We start from the raw sequence: 15063 nt of genomic DNA on the forward strand, positions 1-15063 counted from the left end.
GATCCCTCTGGGTTTGTGGGCAGGGAATGAATGGGAATGTTGTATTGTATTCTCTCGGACACTTAGTACGGTAATCTCGTTGTGGCTGGGGAATGCGTCCATTATATTACTCTAGTGTAAGCTCCCAAGCGCTAAATTCAGTGCTCTGCACACTGTAAATGCTCAATAAATATGACTGAATGAACGAACAGGGCTCTGCTCACAGTAAGTGCTTCATAAATCCCACTGATGAAAATGATTCATCCACTCAGAAGGCAAAAATGTTAACGAGAAAGTGCGGTGTCCCAAACAACGTTTGGCACATAGTAAGCACTGAACAAGCGCTTAGTCCAGTGCTCTGCACACAGTAAGCACTTAATATGACTGAATGAGCAAATACCATTAAAAATAATTGGGGGGGACAAGTCAGACCTGTCGCTTTTCTAGGGAACTGTGGTTCAGTGAACCACATTTTATAGGGCTATCCGGGTACCGCTTCTTCCTGCTACGCTTCCGCCATTTCAGGATATGAGCTAACAGCGATCTGCCATGCTTAGTTCTTCAAAGTCATGAGTCTGATCCAGACCCATCTCTTTGGGTAGTAATCACAGAGCAACTTATTCCCAGAAGAGGACAATAATGATGACTGAGTTTTATCCTACTCCAGAATGAGGTGCAAATTTGTAATTCAAAAGGCACTGACCCCAGTAATAACACCACTTTGGTTCCGAATTGTGTTTTCCTTCCCAAAGCACTCTCCCACTGATTATTTCATTTTTCCCCTCACACCAATCCCGTGAGGTAGGCCCAGAGGCTATGATCCCCATTTGGCAGGGGAGGAAACCGAGATTCAGAGAGACTAAGCGACTTGCCCGGGCTCACACGGCAGCAGGCCGGTGGCAGAGGTTGGATTTGAATGCGGATCTCCGGCTTCTAAACCGACACTCTCCCGCTACATCACGCTGCCTTCCCTGGTCGCAGCAGACCCTAAACCGTCCCTGCGGGAAGCCTATAAATCATAGCACGCACACGACGATAGATGAAAATGGTGAAAACACTGCCGGTAGAGTCTGGGCAGACGTGTGGGATAGCTGATGTCAGCCACCCGACCGAGCGGTGATCTTGGCAGATCTGAATCAACCGACTGTGATCCCTCAGCCCTGGGGCCCAAGCGATCGTCAGCCCTGATGTTTATTGTTCTATTGTACGCTCCCAAGCGCTTAGTACGGTGCTCTGCACACAGTGAGCGCTCAACAGATACGACTGAATGAACGATGGCACCATACTTACAATCACACAGTTTTTGCCTATGTGGACGTAGGAACCGATCTGGGCTGCGTTGACCACGCAGTCTTCTTCTATAAAGACGTGATCGCCGATATGGAGAGGAAAGAAAGCAACCCTAGAGAGAGGAATGGAAAAAACCCTTATTCTGGCAACCCAGTGGTTAATGTCCGCCTAGATGAGTTCATTGAGCCACAGTCACTTTCCGCCCTTCAACTTGTCTTACGGTTATTTCTGGCAAGCAAAGAATACTGTAAACAGAGCCTTAAAGATCTTTTATCGTGAGCTCCTTGTAATGGTCAAGCAGATTTCCAAAAACAACCAGCTCCAAGCCATCAGTTTTACACAACAGCAGCACCTGGGGATGATGGGGGAGGAGAGATGCGGGGGGAGAGGGGAAGGATTTTCCGGGATAGAGAAGGTAGTAGCGGAGGAGGGAGAAGAAGGGTTGGGAAAAGCCCAAAAAAACAAGTATTAAAGGACTCTTGCAATAACATTGGCACCAGGATAGAGTTCTATGAATGGATTTCTTCTTTCCCAGTACTTGCAAGTAGAAGAGGCTAAATCCTTTGAGCCGGTCCACTCTCGTCCACCATTTGGCCACTCGTTAGGGAGTCGGTCTGGCTCATCCGCTTTTCCCAGCAGAGAGCTCTTGACCGACAAAAGCGTTTATCTCTGTCCCCTTGAGCCGATCTCTTACATTATTGCCTGGCTTATTCATTCCCACAGTGCAACGTAACTTCGTACGCTATCCTCCCTGGTGTACCAGTGAGCTACCGTGACCATTGAGCATTCTGTGCCAAGCACTGTGCTCAGCCCTGGGGCAACCTGATTGGACACATCCCCCGTTCCATGCGGGACTCCCACTCTCGGGGGCATTTTAACGATCTTTGAAATTTCCTTCGAAAACTCCCAAATTGTGGCCTGTGAATCGGAAAGCACCTCTCACCCTTAACCTGCGATCCGCCTGTCCGGCAACAGTATTTGTCTAGTGCCTACTGCGTGCCCTTTACCAGGACTTGGGCAAAGACCTGGTCTGGGGGCCGGGAACGAGGACACAAAGCAACAACAGGGGCGAACAACAGGGCACAAGCTCAGCTTTCAAGGAATTTACAAAATCTAATGGTGAAAACAAAAGGCAAGCGCAAACCTAAATCAGCCGATAGAAAAGGGTTGTGAAGAACAGAAAGAGAAAGGTTCAAAACTAAGAGCCTCCGAGAAGCAGCGTGGCCTAGTGAATACAGCCCTGGAGTGGGAGGTGGAAGGACCAGGGTAATACTCGACTGTTGTGTCATTTCCCTTCTCTCTGCTTCACTTCCCTCATCTGTGCAACAGGAATTAAGATTGAGAGCCCTCTGAGCCCACTGTTGGGTAGGGACTGTCCCTATATGTTGCCAACTTGTACTTCCCAAGCGCTTAGAACAGTGCTCTGCACACAGTAAGCGCTCAATAAATACGATTGATTGATTGATTGACAAGGACTGTGTCCAACCTGATTACCTTGTATCTACCCCAGAGTTTAAAACAGGCCCCGGCACATAGTAAGCGCTTAACAAATACCATTTTAAAAAGATACATTCACATGTGATGTCCAGATATCTTCAAAAGAGCAAAACTGGAACTCCTGATTAAATTTTCTACTGCTCTTTATCAAGTAGCTCTTTTCTAAGTTCTAAAAGCAGACCAGAAAGCAACAGCCTGAAAAACAATGGTTCAGCGCAGGGCCAAGAGTATGCTCAGACCGCTGCCAACTTTCTTGCTTTGGTTCAACTGGGCCACGGGAGCGGGAAGAATCTGTCACCTGCCACGGCGCAAACACAAATAATGGATTATCCAGTCAGAGAAACAGAGGAATGCGGATGGTCTGATGCAACTCATCACCCCCGTCCCTTTTCCTCTGCTCCTCCTCCCCTCCCCATCGCCCTGACTCGCTCCCTTTGCTCTACGCCCTTTCCTCCACCCCCATAGTACTTGTGTATACAGGTACACATTTATAATTCTATTGATTTGTATTAATGATGTGCATATATCTCTAATTCTATTTATTTATATTGATGCCATTGATGCCTGTTTACTTGTTCTGATGCCTGTCTCCCCGCTTCTAGACTGTGAGCCCGTTGTGGGCAGGGATTGTCCCTACTTGTTGCTGAACTGTCCTTTTCAAGCGCTTAGTACAGTACTCTGCACACAGTAAGTGCTCAATAAGTAGTTTGAATATTTTTCCCTGGTATATGCGTGCTTTTAGACTGTGAGCCCACTGTTGGGTAGGGACTGTCTCTATATGTTGCCAATTTGTACTTCCCAAGTGCTTAGTACAGTGCTCTGCACATAGTAAGTGCTCAATACGATTGATGATGATGATATGCGTGCCTCCAGCAATAAGCCTGAAGCACCATCTTTGAATTTTTATTATTTTTTTTAATGGTATCTGTTAGCGCTTACTATGTGCCAGGCACTGTACTAAGCACTGGGTTAGGTTGGACAAGGTTGGACACAGACCACGTCACACCCCGGGCTCACACTTTTAAGCCTCATTTTACAGATGAGGTAACTGAGGCATAGAGAATTTAAGCGACTCACCCAATGTCACCCAGCAGACAAGTTCCAAGTTCTTTCGGGAACTTGGCAGATGAGACTGGCAGATCTCAGAGTTATAGCTTGCCTTTGTTCTAAAAGTCCTAGATTTCATTCTTACAGTTCCCAGAAATAATGAGATTGATTTTCCTGAACTCTGAGGGGCATGAAAATTCAGGTATATGAGTTTGTGTAGGAAGAGGGTGTTTCAAATAGAATAAACAGCGTGGCTCAGTGGAAAGAGCATGGACTTTGGAGTCAGAGGTCATGGGTTCAAATCCCGACTCTGCCAATTGTCAGCTGTATGCCTTTGGGCAAGTCACTTCACTTCTCTGTGCCCCAGTGACCTCATCTGGAAAATGGGGATTAAGACTGTGAGCCCCTCGTGGGACAACCTGATCACCTTGCAACCTCCCCAGTGCTTAGAACAGTGCTTTGCACATAGTAAGCGCTTAATAAATGCCATCATTATTATTATTACTGTAAGTATGAGTTTCCAACACCTTTGTTTAAATGCAATCTCATAGCCAAGTTCTGTACATGGCAGGTGGGTTTCTTGATTCTCACTGGCCTTTCAAAGATGGGAGCAGGGCCAGGGGAATTAGAGCTCTACCCTAGGATGGATTTTCCGGGCCCGATTTACATATTATTATTATTATTAGTAGTAGTAGTAGTAGTAATAAACATAACAATTGCAGTAGTAGTAGTAGTAATAGTAGTAGTAATAAACATAATAATTGCAGTATCTGTTAAGCACTTAGCATGTGGAAGGCACCGTAATAAGCTCTGGGGTGGATACAAGCAAATCAGGTTGGACACAGTCCCCTTCCCACTTGGGGCTCACAGTCTTAATTCCCATTTGACAGATGAGGTGACTGAGGCACAGTGAAGTGACTTGCTCAAGTTCCTCGCAGCAGACAAGTGATACAGATCCACCTGAACCGCACTCTTATGGAAAGGTCAACGTTTGAAGGAGGTCTTCAAATGTCTCACAGATCTTATTATCGCTAAGATTCATTAGGGGCTGCCAATGCACAAGGGTACGCGGAAATCAATTAAGGCCGGGCCCTCGGCTCACAAGGGGCTCCCGGTCCCAGTGGGAGAGGGCAGGCCCACACAACTGTAGACTTCAAACGATGAAGACAGGTTAAAATTCAACAATGCAAACCGACGTGGGGAGAGCGGGGCCCGTTCAAGTGCACTTAGTGCACTTGAAGGGTTCAATCCTCGTTGCTCCAGGCCAAACAGTCCTTTTAGGAAATGGCCACAACTTGCCCCCATGTTCCCAGAGCTGTACTGGGCAGGGAACGTGTCTGTTACCATGTTCTCTCCCGAGTGCTCAGTAGAATGCTCTGCACGCAGTAAGCACTCAATAAATCCCACTGATTGATCGACTCATTGGCTGATTGCAGCGTCCGGCATGGGGCAGCTCCCTCAGTGACCCACAGGCTCCAGACTGGGCAATTAGAGAAGCAGCGCGGCTCATCGGAAAGAGCACGGGTTGGGAGTCGGAGGTCATGGGTTCTAATCCCGGCTCCGCCACTTGTCAGCTGTGTGACTTTGGGGAAGCCACTTCACTTCTCTGGGCCTCAGTTCCCTCATCTGGAAAATGGGGATTAAGACCTGATTACCTTGTATCCCCCCCAGCGCTTAGAACAGTGCTTGGCACATAGTAAGCACTTCACAAATGCCATCATTATTATTATTATTAAGTGGTTTGCCCAAAGTCACACAGCAGACAAGTGGCGGAGCTGGGGTTAGAACCTTTGTCCTCTGAATCCCAAGCCCATGCTCTTTCCACTAAGCCACGCTGCTATGCTCCCAAGCGCTTAGGACAGTGCTCTGCACATAGTGAGCACTCAATAGATTCCACTGTTTGATTGCTAGAAAGAATGACTTCAATCCCACAGCTCTTACCAGAGGGCTGACACACGCACGCTTGCTATCTGTTCTGAGGCTAATGAACACCACCAGGGGAACAGATCCCCCTAACTGGATCCAACTTATCATCATCATCATCAATTGTATTTATTGAGCGCTTACTGTGTGCAGAGCACTGTACTAAGTGCTTGGGAAGTACAAGTTGGCAACATATAGAGACAGTCCCTACAAATTCCAAGCAGCTACGTCCCTCATAAATTAAATGACTTCCTTCATTGTGTGCCAGGGACAAGTCATGAGAAACAATAATAAAAATTGCAGTCACATGAAGATATAGCTGCTTTTCTTAATGATTGAAATGCCTCCGAAAAGAACCTTCTTAAAATAACCAGACCCCAAGGACCAGTTTTCCCAACCTGTTTCACATGAATCGTCTTTATCGAAAATGCCAAAGGCCATTTTTTTGTGGCATTTGTGAAGGGCCATAAAAAAGGGCTCTGTGTGTTAAGCACTGTTCTGAGTGCTGGGCTAGATACAAGTCAATCAGGTGGGACACAGTCGCTGTCCCACATTGGGCTCACAGTCCAAGTAGGAGGACAAACATTCAATCTTCACTTTACAGATGAGGCACCTGAGACCCTGAGAAGTGACTTGTCCAAAGTCACACAGCAGACAATGGGCAGAGCCTGGATTAGACCCCAGGTTCTCTGACTCGCGGCACGGGCTCTTTCCACTACATCACTCTGCTTCTAGGGGTCAGAACTGGCTCTGAAAGCTCCTAGAGAAGGGGCAAAATGCTAAATCATCATCATCATCATCATCAATCGTATTTATTGAGCGCTTACTGTGTGTAGAGCACTGTACTAAGTGCTTGGGATGTACAAGTTGGCAACATATAGAGACAGTCCCTACCCAACAGTGGGCTCACAGTCTAAAAGGGGGAGACAAAGAACAAAACCAAACATACTAACAAAATAAAATAAATAGAATAGATATGTACAAGTAAAATAAATACAGTAATAAATATGTACAAACATATATACATATATACAGGTGCTGTGGGGAAGGGAAGGAGGTAAGACGGGGGGGATGGAGAGGGGGACGAGGGGGAGAGGAAGGAAGGGGCTCAGTCTGGGAAGGCCTCCTGGAGGAGGTGAGCTCTCAGTAGGGCCTTGAAGGGAAATGCTAAGCACCACTCCCAAAGGCTGGATGTGTGTGTGTATATATATAGATATATACACATACATATATATATATATATATGTATGGAGAAGTAGAATGGTTTAGTGGAAAGTCAGTGGCTTGGGAGTCAGAGGTCGTGGGCTCTAATCCCAGCTCCGCCACTTGTCTGCTGTGTGACCTTGGGCAACTTTTCTGTGCCTCAGTTACCTCCTCTGTAAAATGGGGGTTAAGACTGTGAGCCCCACGTGGGACAACCTGATTACCTCTATCTACCCCAGCGCTTAGAACAGTGCTTGGCACATAGTAAGTGCTTAACAAATACCATCATTATTATTGTCATTTCTGATCTGGAAAACACGGAAGCCCAGGCCCCAAAAGTTTTACTTTAAATTAGTCTATTAGAAAGCTGAATCTTCTAGCAGAAGTGCTGAACTTGGTCCAAAGAGAAGTCTCCTGGGGCAGCCCCAGGCCTGGGCCGGGGTGTGGGGGCCCCTAAAGTTCTGCAAGTGCAGTAGCTTGAGACCCATCATAAAAGCCCCAGCAGGGCCAGGCACTTCCTTGGGGTGAAGAAATGGAAACCCTGGCTGGAGTGGGGCCAAGAGGTACAGTGTGGTGACTCTAGACTATAAGCTCGTTGCGGGTGGGAAATTTGTCTACCAACTCTGTTGTAGTGTACTCTCCCAATCGTTGAGTACAGTGCTCTGTGCACAGAAAGCGCTCACTATATACGATCGATGGATAGACTCTGCCGGTCCCAAGGCAGGAAGCACGTGAGCATGTTGGTGGTGGGCTACCACAGTGCTCTGCACACAGTATGTGCTCAATAAATACGACTGAATGAATGAACTGAATGAAGTCTGCTTTGGTCTGGACCGAGTCCCCTAACCCCAGGGGGCTTGACTCCCCCTACTATGAAGAACATCCACTACCCCAACCCCCAACCCCCGCATTCTAGACCGTGAGTCCATTGTGGGCAAGGACTGCCTCTATCTGTTGCTGAATTGTACTTCCCAAGCGCTTAGTACAGCGCTCTGCTCATTGTAAGCATTTAACAGATATGATTGAATGAATGAATGAACGAATGAACCCTAACACCACAGGCCCAGTGCCGGAAGGAAGGAATCTGGCATCACATCAAGTCAACTCGATAAATACTACCGATCGATTGACTTCCTGGCGGGAATTTGGCTCAGGTACGAGAGAAAGTCCCAGGACGGTTGGTTTCAGGGCAGCGGGGATGGAGCCCTGGGCCACGTGGGATTGGGCAGGCCCAGCCTCCCCCTCTGCTGCCTCTGACCGACAACGGCCTCGGCCTCCCCCATTTCAGAGAAGCAGCGTGGCTTAATGGCAAGAGCACGGGCTTGGGAGTCAGAGGTCATGGATTCTAATCCTGGCTGCGCCACTTTTCTGCTGTGTGATCTTGGGCAAGTCACTTCACTGCTCTGTGCCTCAGTGACCTCACCTGTAAAATGGGGATGTAGACTGTGAGCCCCATGGGGGACAACCCGATTACCCTGTATTTACCCCAGCGCTTAGAACAGTGCTTGGCATGTAGTAAGCGCTTAACAAATAGCATCATTATTATTATTATTGTTTTACTCCACCCCCAGGCCCTAAGCCGAGAGCCCCATCGCTTCGTCACGCGGTCGGCTGGCCGATCGTGCTGGCTTCATCCGGGGCCGTCTGGCCACCCCCTCCCCTGTCCCCGGGAAGTCCGTCTGCTCGCCTCGGGAGCTGTCACTATCCCGCTTCCTCAGGAAGTCCAACAGCCACCAGGGTGTAGGGGTGCCGGGATTCCCCTCAGCAGGGCTGGGGTCCCTGACTAAGGCCCAGTTTTGTTTTGCCGTCTGTCTCCCCCTTCTAGACTATGAGCCTGTTGTTGGATAGGGACCGTCTCTCTGTGTTGCCAACTTGGACTTCCCAAGCGTGTAGTACGGTGCTCTGCACACAAAAAGCACTCATTCTCACCTGTCCCTCCATCATTGTCACCTGTCCCGCCATCGTTCTCCTGTCCCGCCGTCGACCCCCGGCCCATGTCATCCCCCTGGCCCAGAATGCCCTCCCTCCGCACATCCGCCAAGCTAGCTCTCTTCCTCCTTTCAAAGCCCTACTAAGAGCTCACCTCCTTCAGGAGGCCTTCCCACACTGAGCCCCCTCCTTCCTCTCCCCCTCCTCCCCACCCCCCAAACCTTACCTCCTTCTCCTCCCCACAGCACCTGTATATATGTATACATGTTTGTACATATTTATTACTCTATTTTACTTGTACATATTTATTCTATTTATTTTATTTTGTTAATATGTTTTGTTTTGTGGTCTGTCTCCCCCTTCTAGACTGTGAGCCCACTGTTGGGTAGGGACCGTCTCTATATGTTGCCAACCTGTACTTCCCAAGCGCTTTGTACAGTGCTCTGCACACAGTAGGCGTTCAATAAATACGATTGAATGAATGAAAGTAAATACGATTGAATGAATGAATGGTCCTCACAAGGCCACAGCGAGGGAAGGCCTGACACTGACTCCTGGTGGCGACTGAGGACAGCTTTTATCCTATTACCGATCAAATCGACTGCTGATCAAGCCGTGGGGCACAGTGGATAATAATAATAATAATAATAATGATAATAATAATAATAATGATGATGATGATGATGATGATGGTATTTTTTAAGCGCTTACTATGCACCAAGCACTGTTCTAAGCACCGTGGTAGATACAAGGTGATCAGGTTGTTCCACGTGGGGCTCAAAGGCTCACTCCCCATTTTCCAGAGGAGGGAGCTGAGGCCCAGAGAAGTTAAGTGGCTTGCCCAAAGTCACACAGCGGACAAGCGGCGGAGGGGGGATTAGAACCCACGACCTCTGACTCCCAAGCCCGGGCTTTATGCAGCCCGGCCTCGCGAGTCAGAAGGTCATGGGTTCTAATCCCATGTCTGCTCTGTGACCTTGGGCAAGTCGCTTCGCTTCTCTGGGCCTCAGCTATCTCCTCTTTAAAGTGGGGATTAAGATTGTGAGCCCCAGGCGACTGTGTCCCCTGATTAGGTTGTATCTACCCCAGCGCTCAGAACAGTGCTTGACACATAGTGAGTGCTTAACAATTACCATCATCATCGCTATTATTATTAATATATCTATTACCGATCAAATCTATTGCTGATCTCTCTTTGATCCCAGGTTTAACTAGGCCATCGCTGAGCCCTTCGCCAACCATTAAATCAAACTTTCTGAGCATTTAATCCCAGTAAAGTACTAAGCTTGCTACAACAGAAGTAGCAGACATGATCACACCGCTCGACGTGGGCAGGGGACATGTCTGCCAACTTCATCCTACTGTACCCTTGTAAATGCTTAGTACGGTGCTCTGCATACAGTAAGCGCTCAATAAATACCACTGATGATGATGATTACATTGGATCTATCCCAAGGCTTAACACAGTGCTTGGCACATCATAAGCGCTCAATAAAACCACTGATATTGGATCTAGTCCAGTGCTGAATACAGTGCTTAGCACATAGTAAGTGCTTAGTGCATACAAATAAATCAAGAGTGCATGCTTCCCTCACAAATAAATTATTTATTTATTTATTTTACTTGTACATTTCTATCCTACTTATTTTATTTTATTGGTATGTTTGGTTCTGTTCTCTGTCTCCCCCTTTTAGACTGTGAGCCCACTGTTGGGTAGGGACTGTCTCTATGTGATGCCAATTTGTACTTCCCAAGCGCTTAGTACAGTGCTCTGCACATAGTAAGCGCTCAATAAATACGATTGATTGATTGATTGATTCCCTGGCTAACTTCTGGAAAACCAGTTCAGCAAGAAGGGGGCAAAGCTGCTGACATTTCCATCAGGCTTTAATTTATCCTGCCCCCAGAACGTGCCTCCTTTAGATCAATGTTTATTTCAAAACTGAAATGTGCCAAGAATGGGAAGATTAAATTTAAAATTGGCAAAAAAAAAAAAATATATATATATATATTAACCGATGGAGTTACTGGAGGTTTATTTTTCTTCATGGATTAATAGATCCTCTGGGGTTACGCCTGAGGATACTGGGCTTTGTTTTTGCTTTATGACATTATTGACACAAGTTGTTACTAGAATAATGGACTGCTCTGTATTTCACAGACTCCTCGATGGGTTACTTCAGCCGGACTTTAGTTTATTAGCCCATTGTTGGTTTCACATACTAAACAGCTGTATAACCTTGTAAAGGAAAAAAATACTGATGCCATTTATTTGATACTAAAGGGAAAGCAGTGAGACTTTGGTAGAATACTTCAGGGAGAAGATTCCATGACAACAACCTAACCATTAGCTAAGTCATGACACCGAGGAATTTTTTTTTTAATGGTATTTGTTAAGCGCTTATATGCACTCTTCTAAGCACTGGGGTAGATACAAGATAATCAGGTTGGACACCGTCCATATCCCACTTGGGCTCACCGTCATAACCCCCATTTTCCAGATGAGGTAACTGAGGCCCAGAGACGTGAAGTAATTGCCCCAAGTCACACAGCAGACAAATGGCAGAGCCAGAACTAGAACCCAGGTCCTTCTGACTCCACTGGGCCAAAATGAGACTGTTTCCTAGATATTTTCTGGATGCGCTCAGCACAAAGTCAAAGCTGGTCTGAAACTCAAAGCACGGCGACAAATAATAGCCCATCAGAGGGCAATTCTGAGAGCAGGTCTCCAAATCCATAAGCCTACGTTCTCCACTGCTTCTGGGAGTCATTCATTCATCCAATCATATTTATTGTGCACTTACTGTGTGCAGAGCACTGTACTAAACGCTTGGGAGAGTACACTACAACAATAGACATATTCCTTGCCCACAATAAGTTTACAGTCTAGAGGCAGGGAGACAGACATTAATCAAAGAAATAAATGACAGATATGGCCATAAGTGCTGTGGGGCTGTGGGGAGGGAAGAACAGAGGGAGCACGTCAGGGCGATGGAAGAGAAGCTAGGTGCCTCTCCAATGCCCTTAGCGTGACATATTTTACTCAGAATTATCGCTCCGGTGGATGAGCATGCAGGCGACCTCTTCTTTACAAGATTGCTTTCAAACCGCAGGAAAGGAACAGCATTAAAGGAGATCTCTAACAGAATACAGCAGCGTGGAAGCAGAGTGGCCTGGTAGAAAGATCACGGTCCCAGGAGTCAGAGGACCTGGGTTCTAATCCTAGCTCTTCCACTTACCTGCTGTGTGACCTTGAGAAATTCACTTAACTTGTCTGCCTGCAAAATGGAATTCGACCTCCTTCTGCTTAGAATGTGAGCCCCGTGTGGAACTTGAGGATCCTGAATCTTCCCCAGGGCTTAGTACACTGCTTGGCACGTAATAAAGCGCTTAATGGATAAGCCAGTCGGCAAAAGGAGGCTCATCTGGAGCCAAAACAGCCCTGCTGGATGTGAGGTGGTTCCAGGAGAAAACCAGAAAGTGTATGACTGGAGTTTCTACCCAAACTATACATGAACCAGTCCTGGTGGCCCTGCTGATTCGTACAGTGCTCTGCACACAGTAAGCGCTCAGTAAATATGAATGATTACACACGAAGATTTTTTAGCTACAGCTTCAGCCGTGGGCTACCAGGGTCAATTTCTTCTATGGCCCAGGAGAAATGTCATTGGTCTTCCAACTTCTCTAACACATAGAACAATCAACACTTACCCCTTGCTGAATTTTTTGAACGGCGGCCTTATCACACTGCGGCTTTTCACAACACAGTGGCGTCCAACCCTGACGTTCGCCAAATCCCCTCGGATAATACAGTCATTCATTACAATTGTCTGGAAGGCAAGAAGGGGGCAATTAATTCACCCACATATTCACGAAGCTTAGTTTCATAAAAGCTGCTTTCATCCGCTGCTTCTTTGACAACATGGTCTAGCAGAAAGTGCCTGGGGCTGGGAGTTGGGTGACCTGGGTTTTAATCCCGGCTCCACCACAGGTCTTTTCTGTGACTTTGATTTTGTGATGGTTTCCTCATCCATAAAATGGGGAAAAAATTCCTGCTCTTCCTACCTTAGGTTATAAAACCCATTAAGAACAGGGATCACGTTTGTTCTGATTATTTTATACCTACCACAGAGCGAAGCCAGTGGTTAAAACCTAGTAAGAGAATTTATTCATTCATTCATTCAATCGTATTTACTGAGCACTTACTGTGTGCAGAGCACTGTACTAAGCGCTTGGGAAGTACAAGTTGAATTAATCAAAGCTGTTTCATGGCACAGTGGATAGAGCATGAGCTTGGGTGTTAGAAGGTCATGGGTTCTAATCCCAGCTCCATCACTCGTCTGTTGTGTGACCTTGGACAAGTCACAACTTCTCTGTGCCTCTCACCTCATTTGCAAAATGGGGACGGAGACTGTGAGCCCCATGTGGGACAGGGACTGTGTCCAACCTAATTTGCTTGTATGCACCCCAGTGTTTAGTACAGTGCCTGGCACACAGTAAGTGCTTACCAGATGCTATTATTATTATTATTATTATCAGTAATAAATCACATAATCTTCCCTATAAGGAAACAATCACAGAGGGCATAACTTTTTTGAAAGGACCACTGATTTTTAACCAGGGTCACCAAGATATTTCAAAGAATAATCGCGGCTACGGTAGAAAAACAATAACTCTGTACAAATGGGGACACAAAGCATAGGGGTTCAAGAATTACCCATCTTCTACCAGCCAGTTATAGCCATACCTGCATATTAAGACTTGAGTATCCTAATTTCCCAACCCCATTCATCTCTAGACAATCTCCTTTCCAAGATGAGAGATTGTGTGCCCTTGTGTTTGAAACCTAGTATGCAAGAAATGAAATGAGGGGGCCGGATGCATACATGATCACTGAAATACTGGAGCCAAAATGTCCACCAAAGCAGAGCTAATATGTACTCATTTTAGAAGCAGCAGAGAATACTACAAGCCCAAAAGGAACACTACCCTCTGAGGAGGATTGGGAGGATTAATTATCTGACCTTTACTCCCAGAGCAATTAAGGTATTACCGAGTGGGAAGGCTCAGGGAACCTGAGCTAGGAGGGAAGCATCCCCAGAGCTCTGAAATGTGAGGGACAGGGATGGAAATATTAAAAGACAGACAAACACGGAAATAAAACCAAGCATGTAAAACAACGGGCAACAACTGTTCGGTGACTGCAACCTTTGACTGAGGTGTCGTCGAGAACGGGAATATTCCAAGTGGGACAGGGCCTTACCTTGCCATTAAGAACAATATTCTGGCTTCCACACAGCACTGACTGGCGACTAACTTTATTCCCAGATGCCTGAGGAGGAGAAGCAGAGATTGTGGATTAGAGGGAAGTGCCATCTTCTGGTACAAAAATCCTGATCAAGAGAGTCGGGGGGCGGGGGGAAGAGTCAGACCACGGATCCCAACGTGGCCCGGGATCCAGGAATTGAGGGGTGAAGGGGTGATGGGAAGGAGAACAGGGAAAAGTGAAACTGGGGGAAAGGTCTAAGAGACACACTTAAGAGGGCGAGGAAAGGGGAAAACACAGAGGTGAATAGGTGAATGCGACCTAGGAAAAGGGACAAATTTTGACTAGCTGGGAGAGGTTACCTGGGTATTATCCTCATCTCAACTCTCTCATTCAACCCACATAGTAAGTCTTTCACCAAATCCTGTCGGTTCTTCCTTCATAAAAATCTCTACATTCCATCCCTTTCTCTCCATCCAAACTGCTACCATGCTGAACCAAGTACTTCTCCTATCCCACTTTGAATGAGTGTATCAGCCTCCTCATTGGCCTCCCTGCCTCCTGTCTCTCCCCACGCCAGTCCACACTTCACTCTGCTGTCCATGTCAGTTTCTAAAAAAAAAAAAAAATATATATTTAGCCCATGTCTCCCCACTCTTCAAAGACATCCAAACTTTGCCCACCCATTTCTGCACCAGAGAGAAACTCCTTATCATCCCCTTCTTACCTAGCTTCACTAACCTCCCAGTAAAACCCGGCCCACCCACTTTGCTCTTCCGACACCCACAGCTCACCGTTCCTCGACGTCCTCTGTCTTGCCGAAGATTCCTTGCCCGTTTCCTCCCTCCGGCCTGTATCTCGCTCCCCCTTCATGGCCGACAGGCCGCCATTCTCCCCATCTTCAAAGTCTTACTAAAAATCCCATTTCC

At 46.9% G+C, this 15063-nt stretch overlaps 1 protein-coding gene across 1 annotated transcript in view; it reads right to left on the minus strand.

Annotated features, from left to right (window-relative positions):
• The window catches only part of DCTN5 (dynactin subunit 5), a 31952-nt gene that overhangs the window by 11125 nt on the left and 5764 nt on the right, over nt 1-15063 (minus strand). The window contains exons 2-4 of the mRNA XM_038763363.1: nt 14132-14200; nt 12580-12698; nt 1270-1381 (exon numbers count right to left, since the gene is read on the minus strand). Of these exons, the coding sequence (XP_038619291.1) occupies nt 1270-1381; nt 12580-12698; nt 14132-14200 (300 nt within the window). The remainder of the gene's footprint in view (nt 1-1269; nt 1382-12579; nt 12699-14131; nt 14201-15063) is intronic.

Source organism: Tachyglossus aculeatus, chromosome 21 (genome assembly GCF_015852505.1).
Source record: "Tachyglossus aculeatus isolate mTacAcu1 chromosome 21, mTacAcu1.pri, whole genome shotgun sequence".
NCBI classification, from domain to species: Eukaryota; Metazoa; Chordata; class Mammalia; order Monotremata; family Tachyglossidae; genus Tachyglossus; species Tachyglossus aculeatus.